At 33.1% G+C, this 21657-nt stretch overlaps 1 protein-coding gene across 1 annotated transcript in view; it reads right to left on the bottom strand.

The window, feature by feature from the left end:
- The window catches only part of LRP1B (LDL receptor related protein 1B), a 1721287-nt gene that overhangs the window by 187643 nt on the left and 1511987 nt on the right, over positions 1-21657 (bottom strand). Inside the window, exons 61-66 of the mRNA XM_079782447.1 lie at positions 19868-20056; positions 18849-18997; positions 13502-13595; positions 9747-9863; positions 9315-9434; positions 7713-7832 (exon numbers count right to left, since the gene is read on the bottom strand). Of these exons, the coding sequence (XP_079638573.1) occupies positions 7713-7832; positions 9315-9434; positions 9747-9863; positions 13502-13595; positions 18849-18997; positions 19868-20056 (789 nt within the window). The remainder of the gene's footprint in view (positions 1-7712; positions 7833-9314; positions 9435-9746; positions 9864-13501; positions 13596-18848; positions 18998-19867; positions 20057-21657) is intronic.

Genomic DNA, 21657 nt, shown 5'->3' with positions numbered 1-21657 from the left:
CCCCAATATCCTTCTTTTATGATTAACTGTGGAAACCCGCATTACTTCTACATTTAAGACTTGGAATATTTGGCTTTTATCCCTAAAGATAATTAAATCACATTGATTTAGTTTCAGCTTTTCCTTTTATTTCCACAAAGAAAACCCTGGCCCAGAGCCTCACATAAGAGCAAAATAAAATAAAATAAATAAAATACTATCATCTTTAGTATTCATATCTGATCACTAAGTAATGAATATTTTCAGAAAGTCAACTGCAGTGACATGTCTAATGAAAATGTGCCCTGAGTGGGCAATGCCTCTGTGGAGAAGGGATGGATTCTCACCAAAGCACAGAAAGAGGATGCTTCCATTAGCACTCACCATAGTAAGTCACAGCCCAGCCTTGGTCCTGAACAGAGCTGAGAGCTTGCCTATGCCCACATTTTCCCAGATTCTGGTCCCCACCCAGTGGTAACTCTCCTGGCTCTTACCACACTCTCTTCTAGTGTTTAAGGGATTGAGGCTGAAGCTTTACTGAGAGGATACATTACTGCACTGGGCCTTGATCCACTTATAGGACTGCAAATTCAGGTTGGGCTGGTGGCCTTTCACCATAGACATTGATTCATAGACCATGAATAACCCATGGGATTCAATACATTTGTACCAGGGCTCTAAATGTGTCTCTTTTGTGTAGAGGACAACCATTCTTACTATCTTAATTAGTAGATAAATGTCCAGATTTCATTTATCTACTTTCATTAGAAGATAAATGTCCAGATTTTGAAATAACATCCCAACCTACACCTTCCTGTGAACCAAATAAATATAAAATATACACGTTTCACAACCCAAAGTTATTTCACTTCACTGTTATGCAAGGAGACATTTCTGAGCAAGAAGTATGGTGCAAAAAATGACAAAACAACAACAACAAAACAAAACAGAGTGTAAGGTAGTGGCCTCATCTTCAAGTTTTATAATATAGCCTGAGTACAGGGTCATATTTCTAAAATGTTATAACACTAGAGAACATATAGTGACTGTTATATTCAGCTCCTTATCTGTACTTTCCCTTCTAAATAGTTCCAAAAGTTTCTTTGAAACTTGTCCACCCACATAAGGACTACAATACAAGAACTTAAAATACCTGATATCTAAGCACCTACACTTGATAAACAAAATAGACACTCCTTCCCATAGACCTAAAAAGGCATAATACGGTTAAGATTCTATTGGAGTAAGGTAACAGTATTTGGATAATTCTGTCCCTGTTTAGAACTGTATTAAATGTGTCTGTGTTATTATAAAAATTATCACAAATGCCAACTTCTCCATATGTATGTTCATACTTGATTGAAGCTTTCACAGGGTGATTAAAACATGGATAAATAAAATCTGACCAAAATAATTTATTATGACTCAATGCCAGAGACATTAGAACTGAAATGTCAGGGAAGGGCATATAAAGGGAGAGAGTAGACTTAATTAGAACCTTTAAAAAAGCATAAAAACAGTTCATTAATAGATGACATTGAAAAGCCGGCAGAGTGCATATGAAATCTCTCTAATTGGAGATCAACAGAATGAACACTGATTTTATGTGCTTTTAATCAAACACAATATTGGAACACAAAAGTGGGCATATAGTAATGGAGAAGAGAGGATAGTACATTATCTGACTAAAAATGCTTCATTCTGTTCCACAGCTCATAAACAAAGCATAGAAATTGGGACAGTTTCAGGAGAGAGATTAACAGAATGAAAAATAGAACCCATGGAGAGAGATTAAATAAATTGAATTATTTGGCTTAAAGAAAAATGTAAAAATATTAATTTGAGAATCCTTAAACAAAGACAAAATTTCCATTGGAAAGGATTAAAATAACAGGTTTCATTTATAGTATGAGGACTTTAGATATAAAACATTGTGTGTGTGTTTGTTTATATAGATGACAAATGTGGCCCTACTTTAACCACATGACTTCTAAGGACCCCTTTCCATCAGATTCCATGAACATTATATGCATATATGCACTCTACATGGAACTTAGTGGATTTGACATTTTCAGCTCCGTCATTTTTCTTGTGTGTGGTTAGAAATGCATTTTGTGTTAATTCAGCATGATTAGTGAACACATTCCATCTGTCAGTAAAATGCTAAAAATTACTAAGTTATATCATTGAGCCAAAAAATGAAACAAAGTGGATGGATAATTTTGCACTACCAAGAAGTAGTAAATTCCAGCTGTGAAAATAAAATTACATGAAAGAAGCTCTGGAATTTAAGATTAGTATTGATCTTAAATTAATAACTGATAGCTCTTGGATAGCCATGCCTTTAGTAAAAAGAGGCACATGTAATTACTTTCAGTTTAATTATTCTAAACTAAAGATTTTCGCATGCTCATTTCTTGCATTTGTTTCAGTGCCAACAAATACAGCATTTAGTGCCAAGACTTAACTGCATCTTCCAAAAAAAGATCTGGACAGTCCATGCCCAGTGATCAATGGCCAAGTGTCATGGAATTTTTAGAAAATGCTTTCTGATTATAAGAGTTTCCCAAAATTGGAAGAAAGCACAGAGTTAATAAACTTCACTTCGCATGGTCAAAGTTTTTGACAGCACAATAAGAGTAAATAATGTTAGCATGAACAAACAGTTTCTTCTCAATAAATACTTGTACTTTAATCTGTTTACCAATCATTTATTCATACAAAATTAATAAGAAAAATTGATCACAATCGTTCTAGAATTGATTTTCTCTACTGACATATCTTCAGTATTATTTACTCTTTATTTATACTGGGAGGAACTTTACAATAGTAAAACAATGCAGACACCCTTTTAAAAAGCACTATTACAATTCCTTAAATGACTTGCATAATGCAAAGAGTTAAAATCTTAGGAATGTCTTCATTCCCTGAAAACACTCCAGGTAGGATGTACCTACAGCATATATAATCATGGGAAAAACTTCAGGAAGAAGAAAATGCATGATCTCAAAAATAAAACTATATTTGTGTTTATTTATTAATTTACTCAAGAGAAGAAGAATGTTTTCAAATGTGTGGCCTGCATGACATAGATGGTAAGCTGTGGATCACACTCCAGATAGTTTAATGTATGAACATGGTGTTAGGTAATATTGAATGGCTGGTGAGAAAGTTATGCCCTGTTCAATTTTCTTTCATTCTTCCTAGTGAAGGGAAGTGTTGAAATCATATGGATAACATGATCCATATGGAAGATCTGCTGTCTACTTTTGTTTTATAGCCCTTAAGTAATATTTTCAAGCCACTTCTTTAGGTCAAAGGACTCTCTTCATGAAGAATTTGTATTCATATTTTTATAATATCTCTCAAATTTTGAATGAAAGAAATGTAAATATTAATTGTAAAGTTAAGATTTCAAAGGACAATAAAATAAGTAATAATTTACTCTGATGTTTATAACTTAGAAAGAGATAAAAAAAAGTTCATATCTCGAAGTAAATCCTATATTACCTGTCTCTCCACCCACATTATTTCCCACATGAATCCTGAACAAGGAACCATATATGAACAGTGGTCTAATGGCATGAAAAATCTAGCCAAGACACCTTGCATCCTGGACTTTGAATCTAGACTGATTGGACCATAAGTATGGCTAACAGCATGGTCATCTACACAATATCAGTACTCTATGCACATATCACAAAGCTAATAAATGGCATAGTTACAACTCTATAAAAGGTCTTTTATTCTCATTACTATATAATGTCCTGAAATGTTAATAGATAATAATGTACAGTATTTTCATAAGCAAAATCTGATACTGCTTGAATCCTCAACTGATTTTAACTAATAAACACAAATATAAGTTTTCTTAAATGGATAAACAAAAATATTTTCCATACATAAATGCATTACCAGATATTGGTGTTAAGAAAAAGCATTACCAACTCTCACTCTACTTATTTCATTTACTTATATATAGCATAATCATGTAAACATAGTACTAAGCAAAATAGAGTAAGCCCTGAAAATGTAAATGGTAGAATATTCTCCAAGGAAATAGCCAACCCAAATGTTATGTAAACAGAAACAGAAACTAAAACAAACATGAATATTTTTGTTCTAATGGTAGGCTAAAGAAAGAAAAATGTTAAAGTTCTACATTTCTTACATATTGCTATTATACGGTGCATAACACTTATTCTTCTCACATACTGCTATAAATCTACAACTAGTTTTTGCTTGTGTGTGTATATGTGTATGTGTGTGTTATTTTATTTTTTGTTTCTAGAGAATTAAATATAGTTGGTAAAGGATGAGGGGAGCAAGTGTAACATTTTTCAAACAACTATGTCATGGACTATTAAATTTTTACCTCGATTTCTTTAAGAAAATCAACTACACAAATTGGTTCTTATTAAAACAAATATGTAGTTTCTCTTTTTGACACACTCAATTATAAACCTCACTGGGCAAAAGCTATTTTCTCTTATGGCTTTTACGACAGATCACTCCAAAGTTTGGAAGAGTTTGTCTGCCTCCTGACTCATTGTGTGGACTCCATTTCAGTTTTGTGCAACAAAATTTAAATATCACAGTTTTCTCTATTATTAAGACAGAGAGAAAAAAATAAAATGACATCAGCAAATAATGTACATCTTCTTGGTAGAGAGAGAGTCAATGCGTGAAAGTTACTGAGATAGTTATAGAAAGACTAAACGTGTTCTACTTAGACAATTTCATTAAATTCACATGCAGTTCATTCATTTCTTTGTAGAAAAGCTAGAGGACAATTCCTATGGATAAGCTCTCCTTCAAGGGCTTTATTGAAACCAAAATATTTCAGTATAAAAGAGGTTCTTTCTCTACTTATCTCTTCACACACACACACACACACACTCACACACTCACACATAAATATACTCACACATACAAAAATGACATTGACAGAAATTGGCCTACATTCAGGTAATGAGTGGCGATGCCTGCATCCACAGTGGAGATTACAGCATGCATGCAGATCATACCAACCTGGCAGCGGAAAGCACCACGCTCCCAGAGAGTGTGCGGGTAGCGGGCCCGTCCTCCTTCCCACCTGCTAACATAAAGGTACATAGCCCCACCCTCCAAATATCTAAGACAGAGATTGTGATGTCACATGTTAGAAAATGTCTTCACTGAGTAAGTGTAAGTATGCACTATTTTCCAATATATAGAATTTAGTACATCATGCTTCCTGCATATATGAGCACAGAATTTTTCTTCCATGAATTATCTTGAAATCATGGGACTAACATTTGCTAAATGTTATTCTTTTTTATCTTTATTATTGAGAGTATTACAGATGTCCTCTCCCTTTTTATTCCCCTTGCCCCCTGGTTCCCGCCCTGCCCCAGGCCTTTACCACCCTATTGTCTGTGTTCATGGGCAATACATATATGCATATAAGATTTTTATTTAATCTCTACCCTTCCCCCCTTCCTCTGAGATTCGTCAGTCTGTTCCATGTTTCCATGCCTCTGGTTCTATTTTATTCATCAGTTTATTTGTTCATTAGATTCCACATATAAGTGAGACAACATGGAGGGACCTGAAGATGATTATGTTATGCAAAATAAGCCAGTCAAGGAAAGACAAATATCACATACTAAATGTGATTCTAAGTGCAAGTTAATAAAAATTCTGCAAATAACTAAATTTACATGTAAGTAAATTACAATAGTATGAATTATTTTATTATATTTATAGTTATCAGTATTAAAGCTTTTCTCCCCAGGCCCATTCCAGGCTTTTTATCCTACAGATTGACAGAATCCTGCCTCTGAATATTGTCACATCTGCTTTGAATGATCTCTCATGCAAAGTGACAACTTGAGAACTGAGACTCTTTGGTGTCTATAGAACAGATTTTATAAACTTTTTTGTGCTTTATTTGCTAATGAATGTGTAGTAATTGTAAAATGTAGCAATAAACTTTAATATGGAAATGTGTTATTCACATTAATACACTAGAATACCAGAAAATGTTATGCTTCAAATTAGTATAGAAAATATAACACTATTTATGTAAACATTAAAAACGCTATAATCTATTAGATGCATACTAATTAATAACTGCTTACCAATATAGTAAAAGGTAAACAGAAAACATGCGAATAATGCATAACCACTTCTGGCTTCAGGACAGGTGGAGGAAGAGAAGGAAAAGGATAGAGGTGGGCTTTAGTTGCTATTGCTGGGATTTGGGTGTTTAAAAGAGATCTCTTAGGCCAAATGTTAACATCTATTTAAAATGGTACATGGTGCTTACTGTATAACTTTCTGTACAAGTTGGTAAGTTTTAAATGCTTTATAATTTAACAGGCACTTTGTTTAATTAAAAATAAATCTGATCCTTATATTCCTATAGCTTGAGTAGCCTGATTCAAGTTTCCTCACCAGGCATTTAAGGGAAAATAAAAACACACTTTAATCAATTCTATCTTTTGGTTTGAGCATATTCAGTGCCATGTTGAAAAAACAGACTGTGGAAAGTACAAAGCTACAATGGGAAGCTCAAGTTCCTCTCACAAGCTCCAGTTAGTGTGATTATAGCTAACACACTAATTAAAAATAACTAGCCAAGCAGCAGTTTATACACAAAAACTGTTCGAAAGAAGCAAAAGATTCTTAACCAATTTAGAAGCAAGACTCTCTTAGATGACACAGAATTCTAGATAAGGTGAAGGGAGGTAGGAGAAGAAATCAGGAAATGCAACCACAGGGAGGTGTGATGTGGCAGAACAAATAGTGGAATCCAGAGACTTGGGGAGTGAGTAAGGCATTGACCAGAAACTCCCAGGCAGAACAACTGATGAAGAGAATGTTTCCCTGGGAACTGGCAAATGTGAAATCTAGCAAATGAATTTAACACAGTTTTGTCTAAGAAGCCTGAAAGTCCTATCTTTAAGTTAGGCAAACTTTGTCTTCTCTAATCAATTGCTAGATGATTATTTTTTATTTCCCCAACAATGCTAAGCTTGGTGTATTCCCCTATAAAATAGTTTAAAATAAATGTTTAATAAGTGTTTGTGAAATAAATTATACCTGACAACTATTATTCACTTCTGTCTAGCTTTCAACATTTTTAAGATAGGATAAAATACATTAAACAAAATGAATATGTTCTCCATTTCTTCAATGTTAATTAAGAAATGACTATTGTAAATAAAATAAATGATTTGAAGTGAAAATATTACTATTTCAGAAACAAATACTAACAAGTGACCATGTTATCTATTAAAACAGAACAAATGCTTTCATTGTTTTTCTTATATTTTTACCATATTTAAGGATTAATATTCATTGAATGAATGGAAAATCATATGAATTTAAGCAGAAAAATGAAGTCTAGAACAATATGAAAATAGTATTTTATCATTTCTATTTATTAAATGCTAATATCATGTACATACTCTAAAATAAAAGATGATAGTTTTATCCTATCTTTTTTAAATCTATATTTCCAGAAATAGTTTTGACTTATACTAAGCAATACTTACTCTTTTGCCTTACCCTTCCTTGCTTTTTACAAAATAGCCAACCTGAAATTATTGACTCTGAGAACACGGAGACAGACTTTCTCATATTAGACTTCAGTTTCATCAGAATTGTGTTCAAATTCATTGCACTATGGCCATCTCAGATTATGACATAAACACAATAGGTAAGATTCACAGTCACAAAACACTCACCACAGTTGGCTTCGTCTGATGCATCTGCACAGTCTGGATCCTCATCACAAACCCACAGCTTGGAAATGCAATGCTTGGTAGTTTTACATTGAAAATAGTCTGGAGAACAGCTGTTTTCAGCTTAAGAGGAAAACACCTATTAAAATGCAGCTTTGGACAAGTATAGTTGTAGGGTTGGGGTAAGGGGTGGAGATATTGAACAAAAAAGGATACTCTATATAAAAAGCAATTAGACAAACAAATGCTTAAGCTAGTTGAAAATGTATCATCTTTTAATTAATGATGCTCTAAAGGTGAGGAGTTTTAACTTTTAATTACAATGTATTCCTAATATCTTTCATAGAAATAAATATAAACATATTTCTCCAATGATGCATTTGATAAAAATCAGAGTTTTCAAAACAGTCCCACCTAAATTAGATTACATTTAAAAACTAACTTTACACACAATTAAAGGAGTTTCAGAATAATTTTTCCAGATAAATAAATTTTAAATTTTATATATAGGCAGTTTTATAAATGAAAAAAATATTACTAAAATTGGAATATACTAGTCAATGAAGAAATAAAAAGCACAAATTTTGCCAAAATCTCTAGTTGTGTAGAGTCTTTGAGGGAAGAGGTGAACATATGACTTGGACTGTAAACCACATCACAAATCCTACTGAGTTTAATGATCAGCTTCTAGAATGGCTAACCATAAAGAACTGGTGCTGACTATATTCTGAATGCATCATCTTAATCAAATTGCTGGATGACTGCACATTATTTACTGATAAAATTTTTAAAGGAATAAAATAAAACTTCCGCAAGACAGAAATGTTCACAGCATATCTTGAAATCCTGAAACTTGACAGGTGCTCTATCTAGCCTTCAGAGCTTCTGTGTGTGTTGTGTGTGTGTGTGTGTGTGTGTGTGTGTGTGTGTGTGTGTGTGTTCGTGCACCATCCTGCCTGCCTATGCACATGTATGTAAATTGTTTTCTCTTTCACTTAAGTAGTTTGAATTTAGGCAGTTGATGGAAATAAGAGATGAACAAAATGGAAAATATTTTACTATTGTTCTTTGAAGTAGCTTGTTACGATACCTTAAATAGGGTCTTTTTTACAGTTTTTAGCAAATAATGTTCTTGCTATTTTGTCCAGATTTTATTTCTTTTCGTATGTTTAAATGTATTTTATGGGAGGGAAGCAACCTCTAATTAAAATGGAGTTAGTTTCAAGTGACTAATCATTAGAAAATTACCTATACCTACTTGCTATGAGCAAAAAATAAATGTATGAAACAATTCCATAATCACCTATAATGCTGTTTTTGCTGCTTCTCTTAAGAATGATATGAATGAATGAATTTTGTTTAATTATTGTCACAATATCCAAGTAGCTTTAAGTAAAGATGACCCATGTTTTAATTTTATTTAATTTCTTCATTTAGAGATTATTAAATAACCCATCGCAATAAACAACTGTTTGGAATTATGTGGCACAGTTGTTATTATATTTTTCGACATTTTGTGCATTTACAATGCATAATAATAATTTTTAGACCAATTTCAGTTTGGGTCAGAAGTAATATAAGACAGAGCATTCTTAGGTGACTTACGACAGTCCTTTTCATCTTCCTCATCACCACAGTCATCTTGTCCATTACATCTGAGGTTTACTGGGATACATTTCTGATTCTTGGTACACTTGAACTGACCTGAGAGGCAGACATGTGTATCTAAAAGATAAAAAGAGCAAAATTATTTGTGCTGAAACTCGTGTCTTCATTTAAATCAGTGTGGGCACACCCTGGCCAGATATCATTCAGATACGCAAGGGTTGTGGGTTTGTTTCCCGGTCAGGGCACCTACAAAAATCAACCAATGAACGCATAAATAGGAGGAATAACAAACTGAGTGATGTCTCCTCTCTCTCTCTCTCTCTCTCTCTCTCTCTCTCTCTCTCAAATCAATAATAAAAAAAAGTCAGTGTGGACATAATCAGTTAAGAATTAGATTTATATTCCTTGGTTAAAAAATTAATCACCTACCACAGTTGAGTTCATCAGAATTGTCTCCACAGTCATTCTCTCCATCACAGATGAAGGCAGGCAGAGCGCAGAGCCCTGTTCCACACTGAAATCGGCCTGGCTGACATTTAAATTCAGCTGGAGGAGAAAACATATAGGTATTGTGGAAGGACAATCTTAGCTCATGACTTCTTAAACAGAGCTTTTCTGACATTCAACTGTTCATACTATTATTATAGTAAATATATCCTAGAGCACAATGGCAATGTCTCACATATATAGCCAGATTCAGATGCACAGCTACACTATGAACAACTCAGATTGCCTCAAGATTACATTTCACTAACTAACGTTAAAAAAGCAATTAGCAACCTATAAATATAAAGGTATAGATTTAAAAACATATAAATGCCTCCTTACTTCAAATAAATGATAGAGGTTAGTGACAGAGTAGAATTTACTGTAATTTTAAAAAATAGTTACTCCAATATCATTTTTAAAAATCACTTATCTTTGGTCACTTTGCCACCTGTCATGTGTAAGAGAGGAACATCTGCCTTCAAAACATACTTCCCAGAACTACTTAAAGCAAATGTTACCTATAGGCATCACATTTTAAATCATATTTATTTATATTCATTTCTATAATTCTATTAATGTAAAGGGCAATGTCATAAATATTAAAGATTTTTATGTACTACACATATTTTATTACAGTAAATAAATCCCAGATAATAGTTCATTTTATCTGCTATATTTTTGAGTTTACATAAGGAATAATAATAACTAGTAAAATTTATTAAGTATATACTATCAGGCACTGTGTAAAGTCCTTTCACATACAGTAACTAATTGAATCTCATCATAAACTTCTCATCTCAACATCATAAGCACTTTTATAAATGAGGAAATTAATTTTCATGGACAGAAAAGTTTCAAGTGTCAGACTCAGAATTTAAATCCAGATCTGACTTTGAAGTCTTCTCACAAACTATATTGCTGGCAATAAAACATTTTTTTTCACTGATGATCCTAATGTATGTTACTAATCACTGACTGTGAATAATAGACACTAATAATGATTTATTAATTCAAACCAGTCAATCAAATGTTGATAAATTATATTTTAAATTTTCTACAGAAAATAACATTTATAATTATGATATTAATTAAACATTTTATTAACACTTAAAAAATAACTCTTAATACATGCTGACTTCCATAGAAGTGAGTTCTAAAATGCTGAGTCACTTACCTACAATATATAATGTTTATTAATTAATCACACTCAATATTTCAACTGTGCTATACTTAATTTTCTCATGCTCTAAACATGTTCATTTTCTCTATTTTCTATTGCTTCCTGTAAAGTTTCCTGTAATGTTCCTTTGCTACTAAAGAAACCCTCCCCTAAGATTGAGGTACATTCCTGCTTCTATCTCTGGGAAAGAACTGGGAAGCCTCCCTGACTTTTAAATTTGCCTCTAGAATGATCCATGGTGAATTCAAATCGCATAGGAAATGGAATTACAAACTCATGATGTCAGAGAATTTTTAATGCATGTCTCCTATCTACATTTATGTAAAAAACATTATGTAAGTAGGCAAGTATGTGAAACTGGGATCAAGCTTTCCTATCTTTTCAAGTGCAATTATAGGTATTGTCAGTATCTCTTAGTAGTCCCCAATGTTGATGATATAGCTACTCAAAAATGAATCCTACACACTCCACAGACTCATGTACATCATTTCCACCTCACCATGACTCTCAAAATTAAATTATGCCTACAGATGTTCAATGCTGTTAAACCATCAACTCCAAGTAAGAGATCATTTATTAAAAGATCACAGAGACCTGGGTGATGTGGCTCCGTGGCTGAGCGACGGACGACCTATGAACCAGAAGAAGGTCTCAATTTAATTCCCTGAGTTGCTGCTCAATCCCCAGTAGGGGGGTGCGGGAGGTAGCCAAACAATGATTCTCATCATTAATGTTTCTATCTCTCCCTTTCTCTCTACAGTCAGTAAAAATATATTTAAAAAATCACAAAGATAATGCCACCAATAAAAATGTGTAGTATTGGTATTTAACCAAGACAAGAGGCTTTTAGATATCAGATGTCTCTTAGGTTCCCTTCAAAAGACATTAAAGTTTTGTTTGCTCACCATACAGTCTGACTTTTCATAAATTGTCATTATTTAAATACTGCAATTCTGTCAGCGCATAAATGTGTAAAAAACTCATCAAACTAAATTTGTCGTTAATTTTTGTATATCAATTTGATTGCAGCATGAAATTTTAGTCTAGATTAGAGTTCAGGAACTGAAACTATGTTAGAAGGGAAAGCATTGGGTGTTAATGACTCTCTCTGCAGGGCATCATGGTGATATTTCCCATTAGGGAATCTGGGCGGGAAAGGTCATGTTCACTTGAGGACTAAATTAACACATTTATGCATGTTTATTTCTATAAATGACACGAATCAGTTGTATTTATTTTCTTTACTATATCAAGAGAAAGTTTACCTTATTGTGGGGGAAATTAATAACTTCCTTTAAATGAGTAAATCTCAATTGGTACTCAATATAATTTCTTATTACTTTGATATTTCTTTTAATTCAATAACTTAAAAAAAGAATAACTCAGCCATAATAGTATATCTCTCCCATTCAGATAATACTTTTTATACGTTATCTCTCATAATGAAAATAAAAACAATATTAATAAATCAAAGAACAGAGGAGCTTTCAGAATCATAAAAAGAATATTAGAAAAATGATGACTTTCATAACATTTTTCTTCCTATTGAATATATTACTTGCTGCTTTCAAACATATACTAGTAAATGAGCTATGTGAAAGGACTTCAAATGAGCGATGGAATACAGCTCGTCTAGGTAACTATCTAGTGACTGTAAGTTTGAAACAGCCTTGTAATTACATGGTGGGAAATCTGCAGAAGGAAGCAGCTAGCTTTCACTATGACAGCACATTGTCCTTCTTTAGTGCAAGCCTAAGAAGAATCTTGAACGGAAATGTCAAGGCCAAATCATGGTAACCATCCGCTGGGATGTTGAGGGAATTATAATGATTGACTACAGGTATCTTCAATTTGACAGGACAGTATTGGAATGACCCAATGGAGTGAACTGTACAGGCTATCAAGGAAAAGTCGTCCGATTGTTCATTACAATCAAAGTTACCAAAGATAGCTTTAAAAAAATGGAGCACCTAACCATGCCAATCACAGTCAGATGTCAAGATATACCTAATTGCTAGTCACTTTAAGCCAACTACTAAGAGCATACTAAATTGCCTAACTGCAAACTAACGAGTTATATTGGAAAAATCTGACTTTTCATAGATTTTTAGTATTTTAATACTGACAGAAAAGTGCAAAAATTGTATCCCTTAATGCTAGTATTTCAGTCATTGAGTGACATTGAAAATTTCCCCATTTTTGTCTCCAGATTGGTGATATATTAAGTCAAAATCATGCTGATTGTTACTGTTCTGATCACTACCTGAAGAAATGTAGCTATTCAACAATGAAAAAAATTAGAAAACTAACAAATTGCTGATGCTGTCACACTAAACATAATAGTTACAGATATATACCCAAGAAATTGCAACAGATTTTTGTTGTATTTTTAAATATAGACACACAAAATATTATAATTTTGAAAAGGAATCAGAGAGGGATTCTGTAGAAGTAGCTTAAAGCTTTCATTTCAGGGCATTAAGTTCTAAATTCCCACATTCTCCAATGTACTCACGACAATCATCAGGTTCGTCAGACCCATCACCACAGTCGTCCACGGTGTCACATTTCCACCAGAATGGGATACATTTATCAGTTTTGCAACGAAACTTAAAAAAAGAAAGAAAGTAAGTGAGAAAGGTTGAAATCCTACTCATATAGAACAGGTATTTAAAAAATCACCAGGGCAGAGCAGCCTAGCCTAATCCCTCGTGGAAAGTGTGAACTATGGTGGGCTTAGAGAATTCCATGGCAGGGAATAAAAGCACAACAATCAGCAGCAAAATAACCTGTCAGGAAAGCACATTGTCCGGGTAAGCCTCCTGGGATTGCCTGAGCACAGAGGAGAGCACCCCTTTACATATTGTCTGTGGGTGCTTTTGCACCAAACAGAGTTCACTGATTGCTACAGAGACCATGCGGCCAGCAAAGCTTGAAATATTGATTATCTGGCCCTTTATTGAAAAAGTTTGCTAAACTCTGAACAGGGGTAAAAATTATTAGGAAGAGGTACCTAGTTAATTTAATTTAGTTAATTTAGATTAACTTAATTGCATTGTATTTTCTTAGGAATCTTGGACAATTTGATTCACATTTCTGTCTCTGTTCCTTAGCCAACAAATGAGGAGGTAAAGATAATCTGAAGGACCCTCTCCAGCTCCATCATGCTGTGATTCCATGGAATTTCCTGAACATTCACATACTATCTTTGGTCATCATGAATATCTACTCTACATAAATCTTTTTTAAAAAATATATTTTATTGATGAGTTAGAAACATTGATGAGAGAGAAACATCAATCAGCTGCCTCCTGCACACTCCCTACTAGTAGATGCCCTTGACCGGAATCAAACCTGGGACCCTTCAGTCCGCAGGCCAACACTCTATCCACTGAGCCAAACCGGTTAGGGCTACTCTACATAAATCTTAAGAATACTTCTTAAAGCAGGTGAGAATGACACAGTTATTTTCAGTTTTTAGAATGCTTAGTAAATACACATGAGTTTTAGGATAAATGAGAGAGATTTTTATAACTAAAAAGCTAAACATAAGGCTGCAATAGGTTTTTCTGCTGACTTTTAAAAATGGAAACAGAAGAAAACTGCTATAATAAAACTTGTTCTTACAATTATTTAAAACACCATTCAATAAGTCGAAAATGTTATATGGCAATACTTACCTATAGGCTATGTAGCATGTGGGTAACTTGTTGTTAGTGAAAATTTCCTGATTAATATTGTAAGGGAGGTTATGTGAACTGAAATTCATCCCCTGAAGCAGAGTATAGACTATTGCTCCCTGCACTATTGGCCATATGTACACAGAGATCAAGAAAGCTCAGTCAATTCATTCCTTAGTGATCTCAGACCACAAACTAATCTCCTTCTTTGCAACATTCAGTTCTAGGCTTACTCTGATTTGATAAGAGAAATCAAAGAAAATCATACTTTCCATACAGAGAGCACATATATCTGAAATAGCTATCAAAAGATTCACTTTAAATTACAAAATCAAAGCAATAGATCAAGTTTAGAATATTTATTACAGCATTATATTTTTTTCTTCTGCATTTTAATAGAAATTCAGTGAAAAACATCACAATATTCTTCTGAAATTGAAAATATTAATTTTCTAAAATTTATTAATTTTCTTTTTGAAGTGTTTCTGTTTTAATCCCCACATGAGTTATTAAAAGCAAGGTGGCATTTATTGTAGCATGTTATATGCCAGACACTTGTAACATAGAAAAATAAAGCCTAGATTCAATTTTCTCTAAGGAAAATAGATTATCAAACTAAAAGTTTTGTTCATTTAAAATACTGTTACTTTTTTCAAGTAAGAGAGAATTGGATGTTAATCTTTGCTGAAAATGTCTGGATACCACGGAGTTGCTTCAGAGTAGATTTACATTAGTGTTTTTGTTTTTTAATAAGAGGGTTGATTTGTTTTTTTTTTTAATTATTTCCAGCTACAATCCTGAGGGCAATATTGAGCGATGTTATTTCAGGGGAAGATACGACCATTGGATCAATTTTTCCATGTTGGCTTTGTCTCTGGTCATGGCTGTTGTGGCTTTCATAAATTATCAGAGGAAAAACATTACTTTTATGGATAGTGATTATCTGGGGGATATAAGGTTAAGTATAAAAGCAATTGCCCTGAACATTAAACATTTATAGTCATTTCAGTATATCAAAGTACATTAGAAAGAAGATTTCAGTTCTCTTGGGTATATTCAAAGTCTTCCCAGTCAAGATTTGAAAAAAAATATATCTAAAATTCATATTTTTAAATTCACTAAAATATGCCTGATTTAAATAAACACCAACTGTTGCAATTACATATGATATTATGGTTTGCATGCCATTTCAGTTTTAATAAGACTATCGAAGGTTTTGAGTTAAGAGAATACTATTATTATATTTTATGCTAGTCAACATTTAATTCATTACTCTCAGAGGAAGATGTGTCTCGGCTTCATGACTTCATTTTTTTCAAACTTAAATACAGTAACTTTAAAAAGATTAATGCTAGCCCTTGCCGGTTGTTCAGTGGTTAGAGCATCATCCTGTAACCTGAAAGATCCTGGGTTTGATTCCAGTCAAGGGCACATACCTAGGTTGCAGGCTCAACTCTGCCTGGTTTGGGGCATGTGCAGGAGGCAACCAATCGATGTGTCTCTCTCACATCGATGTTTCTCTGTCTCTCCCTCTCCTTCTACTCTCTAAAAATCAATGGGAAAATATCCTCGGGTGAGGATTAACCAAAAAAAAAAAAAAAGATTAATGCTGAATATAAATATAAAATATTCTTCATGGTAAATGTTCTCCAAGACTAATATCTTTATAAAGTAAATTGCAGACTGCAATTATCACTCACAAAAAGAAGCTGTAAATAAAATACTAAATACATGTCTACTAAACAGATACAGGAATAAAATGCAAATCCCACATATAGTGAAGTTCAGTTAAAACAGGAAAAGTCTCGACCTAGCTGTTTTGCCTCAGTGGATAGAGCGTCAGCCTGCGATCTGAAGGGTCCTGGGTTCAATATTGGTCAAGGCCGCATGTCTGGGTTGAGAGTTCGATCCCCAGTAGGGGGTGTGCAGGACAATGATTCTCATCATTGATGTTTCTATCTCTCTCTCTCTCTCCCTTCCTCTCTAAAATCAATAAAAATATATTTTAAAAACAAACAAACAGGAAAAGTCTCCACTTAAAAGATAAGTAAAGCCATTTTTAAATTACTTTTTATTTTCTAAATTAAATGACTTATATTTAATATTTGAAGTTGTTATTGCTATAAAATTGGTTTAATATTTATACAGATTTTCATGTTTATTTTCAATCATAAAATAATTCTTATTGGTGTGACTTACCTGCTTTATTTTTTTAAAACACAATATTATTTGGGAGGTATATTATTGGTTGCAATCATTAGATGATAACAAATCAAAATTTCCTAATAAGATAAATTAAGTTGTATCTGAAAACTTAATTGTCTGATTCATAAATACTTAGATTATTTACTTCATTTTAATGTCTACCTGATTAAAATTTGTTTCTATAAACTGACTTTATTTGAAAGAATCAGAGACAAAATGGCTCCATAAACCACAAGGCTTATAAGGATAACCACTAATGGATTATGTTAGCTGATGTTCATTAACTTTTTCCTTAAAAAAATCAATAAAGCCCTAGCCTGTTTGGTTCAGTAGATAGAGCGTCGGCCTGCAGACTAAAGGGTCCCAGGTTCGATTCTGTCCAAGGGCAAATGCCCGGGTTATGGGCTCTGCTGTAGGGGACATGCAGGAGGCAACCAATCAATGATTCTCTCTCATCATTGATGTTTCTATCTCTATCTCCATTCCTCTCTGAAATCAATAAATACATATATATATTTAAAAAAGCAATAAAAGTATTTTTTAAAAGACTAAGTTAATTATTAGAATTCTGTCTTTTGAATTAGTTGGTTTTCCAGTTCTAGCAGTGACATCATGGAAGAGAGTGAATTTCTTTCAGTGTGTGCTTGTTTTTGAAATAGAGATGCTAAGACAAGCTCAACCTTCCTCTCCAGCTGTGACTATGAGCATCATACATTAAAGAACTGTACAAATGGGAAGAGATCGACCCTGTTCCAGGGAGGCAGTGTGTGTAGTGGTTAAAGGCACAGTCTCTGAAACCAGCCCTCTAGTGAATGTAACCCTGACTTTGCTTTAAATTGGCTGGATTACCTAGGGTTTGTTACTTAACTTCTTGGTGCCTCAGTCTTGTCTTCTTTTAAATAGGACTGATGATTTGAGCTGGCCACTGTTATGAAGATTAAGTTGGAAAAGTTTCTGGTGCATAGTCAGTGTTATTACCCTTGCCCTCTAGTGCACCTGGCATATACTTGAGGAAACTTGCAATCATGTGGACTGCCATCAGGAGCTTTTGATGTCTAGTCAAAAACATAGATCACACTGGCCAGGCCAAGTTAGTCATTTTTAAAAACAAATTACAGCCCAACCAGTGTGGCTCAGTAACCAGGAGACCAAGGTCTGATTTCCAGGTCAGGGCAAATGCCTGGGTTGTAGGCTCTACCCCCAGTGTGTTGAGTTCAGGAGGTATATGATCAATGATTCTCTCTCATCACTGATATTTCTATCTCCTTCTCCCTTCCCCTCTGAAATCAATAAAAATAAAAAATTTTAAAAACACACACAAAAAACCAAATGACATAATTTCTTTGAGAATTGTATCTTAAACAAGATACTGACTCAAATATAACAAAACCAAATTTTATAGTCATATGACTATTGCCCAAAATTTTAAATAATAAAATCAAGTCCACGCATCTATCATTAAGCAGAAATTTTTAATTCTGGGATATATTATCTGCACATGACAACATTTTGAAGAAAAAAAGGTTTCAGAAAAACATATTTAGATTATATAATTTTTAATTTGAAAAAATCTATTAATCACTCTTGACACAATTTATTTTTTCCATATCACATCAACTGAGGAATGGGAGAGGGGTGGAGATGGTGATACAGAGCAGATCATCTAAGAGTCTTGTTTGTTTAAGTTGCACATAACTTAATTTTCATCCTTTGCCTCAATGACCTTGCTTTCCTTAAATACATCACATTTCCTGGGATGATTCTGCTACTCCCACTCATGATTTGAAAAATTATTATGTAAGTGTTTTTCCTTTACTCTGTAACTCTAACTATGATGTATGGAATGATTCGTTAATGTTATGCAAAACAAAAAAAATGATGCTTAGAAAAGTATTTACACGATTAAAAATTCAGGTAAAGCCTTTATAACAGCTTGCCCATAGGAACCTATGAATTGATTTCAAGACCTCCACTCACCTGACTGGCTGTGCAGTTGGATAAGCAAGTCCTATTATCAACTGCAAGATAGAAGTTGGTGGGACATGCACAAGAATGAGTCCTTCCAGGGGCTAAAAGGCAGAGATGACTGCAACCTCCATTATTTATCATACAGAGATGTTTGGAGACTACAAATGAGAAAGAAACAACAAAAAAAGGATAATCAAGACCAATAATATAATATAATATTTGAAAGAAGACATTTAAGCTTCATAATTTGAAAGTGAATAGAACTTTGTAATTAATAACACATTGATTATAAACATAATTTTATTTTGTTACAAATTTTATTATTGTCCAATGGCATTAATTTTATCATTAAATAATTTAAGGATGCATTTCCACAAAAACAAGCATTTTAGTAGAAAAAATCATTGTCCCTCAGAAAAAAAAACAAACAAACAACAACAGCAGAGACTAGAAGCATTTTGGATGAAGACATACATATGTTTAGAAATATTAACGTAAAATAAAACAATGTAATAATAATCTATAACTAACAGTGTAGCCACTTTGTTTTTAGACCAATTTTGTGTTTTAAGAAACATAATCAATACTTTATTTAATAACAACTGATAGAATTCCCATTAGACATATGCTTAAGAAAACAATATATTTCTCATTTTTACAATCCTCGAGCTACTTAAATATAATTCCTTTTACCCAGCATTCCAGAAACTAAGAATCCTGTAACTATTTTTTAAATAAATTATTTCAAGAATTCAGTGTCTACTTCTTCAACTACTTGTATTATTGTCATTTCTGCTTAATATGATTCAACAAATCAATAACTGTTTGTACTATTATTGAGCTTCCAATTATATTCCTTAACAGTAGTGCTTTATATCAACTGAATTCATTCTATACAATTATGCTAAATAATAAAATCTCACAATGTTTCTCAAAAACAAATTTACACTTAACCTTGGAGGAAACAAAAATGGAATGTTACTAAAAGATGTTGATGCATTTATGGAAATCATGGAAAGAATAATTACCATCGGGTTGTCTATAAGAATGATACACCTGGATATCTGTGATGGCATGCCATGAGTTAATCAGTGAGAGTCTGTCTGCTCCCGAGGTTTTATGGGCACGGCTGAGTGACTTGGTTTTCCCATCAGTCCAGTAGATGTAGTCTTCAAACAATGTTAGTGCAATCACCCCTGGAATGTCTTGATTAGGGACTGTAATAGGAGATGGTAAGATTAATGTTCAGTCTTGGAAGACTGCCAGTTAAAATATTCAATACTACATGGGCTGACAGACACAACTGCTACAGAACTTCATGTGAATAATTGCTGTGACAACCTGTCAGGCTGGCAAGGTTCTTTATTACCGGTTAAGAGAACGCAGGATCTGGCACAGCAGTGTGCTTTGCTCAGATTTAGCTTGGTTCAACCACTGGGAAGAAAATGAATGCAATCCTGCTCACAAATAATGGCTGCTTCGCCAGAAACAAGTAACATCCAACGTTTAAAAACTGCATATATCCAGCTAATTCTAACTTCAATCCTTAAATCTACAGGTCATTGTACTGCTTTCTCCCATGTTGAAATTGACTAAATTATATATCCAGGATGAAATTTTTATCTACCTATAGATAGAGTGACTATAAGACTACCATAAACCATTTTAGTCACTGAGATTTTATGAGTATTTTTACTTGCAAAATGAGATGGGATAGAAATGGAGAAAAATAAGTGTGACGGATAACAATGTATTATGCAGATTTAACAGCCATAAAATCGTTTAGTTGCAGGCTAAAATTGTTTTATAATTATACCTCATTATAGGACTGGGTTTAAAAGTAAACAGTAGAATGAGCATCACAGACATGCATTTTTCTTTCAAGCAATTCCAGGGTCCTATCAGGTAAATAAGATATAATAAATTCTTTTGGTGGTTGGAGGTTAAATAATAAAAAAGAAATTCCCAAATTTGCACACACATTCCAATATATTCATCTGTATTTATTTTTAGGTCTAATTTTAGAAACTCTTAGAAAATGTTTATTAATGAAAAATTATACTGTAAATCAAGTAATAGGTACGTTTTTATAAATTAATTTTAATGACTGAGTATGTTTGACCTATTTCTCACTCAGTAGCAACTGAAAGCTATCAAAATTTATAACATGAATGTTGGGTGTGTAACAGGCTTTACTTTTAAAATGTTGAATTAATTTATATTGTTATCTAGAAGTAGAAATTTTAAATCTACTGATTCGTTATTTTTATTCTGATGGGACAAATGTAATCTGAGACTTCACTATGACTTAGAAAAAACAGAAATAAAAGAAATACAATGGGACTCTTCCAAATAGGTGACAATTTAAGCCACTGACTATTACCAATATGTAGGTTCTGGCCAGAAATCCACCTTAGAACAGATATTATGCATATAAAATGTGTAAAAATTCAGAAGAATCTAGATGTGCACATATGATACAAATACTCAGATTAAATTATCTGTGTAGTCCTATACACAGGGATCCCATCACTAAAATGATAAGTGGGATTGGACAGAAAGATGAAGAGAAGGGCATGACCAGAATAAATCATGTTTGAGTTATTTATACAAACTATTCCCACTTCCTCCCTTTGGCTGTATAAATTCTTTTGGGAAGATAAAACAAATGTGTCAAATGTGAACAATTGGATGAATCTTGTTGATGGGTGATCATTATAACAATCTTTCAACTTCTGTATATGTTTGGAAATTTTCAAAATAAAATAAAAATTTCCAGAAAAAGTTGAAAGTCTCAGAAACATTCAATTCATATTTC

Source organism: Cnephaeus nilssonii (assembly GCF_951640355.1).
Source record: "Cnephaeus nilssonii genome assembly, chromosome: 10".
In the NCBI taxonomy this organism is placed as follows: Eukaryota; Metazoa; Chordata; class Mammalia; order Chiroptera; family Vespertilionidae; genus Cnephaeus; species Cnephaeus nilssonii.
This window is presented reverse-complemented; position numbering and strand designations above follow the sequence as displayed.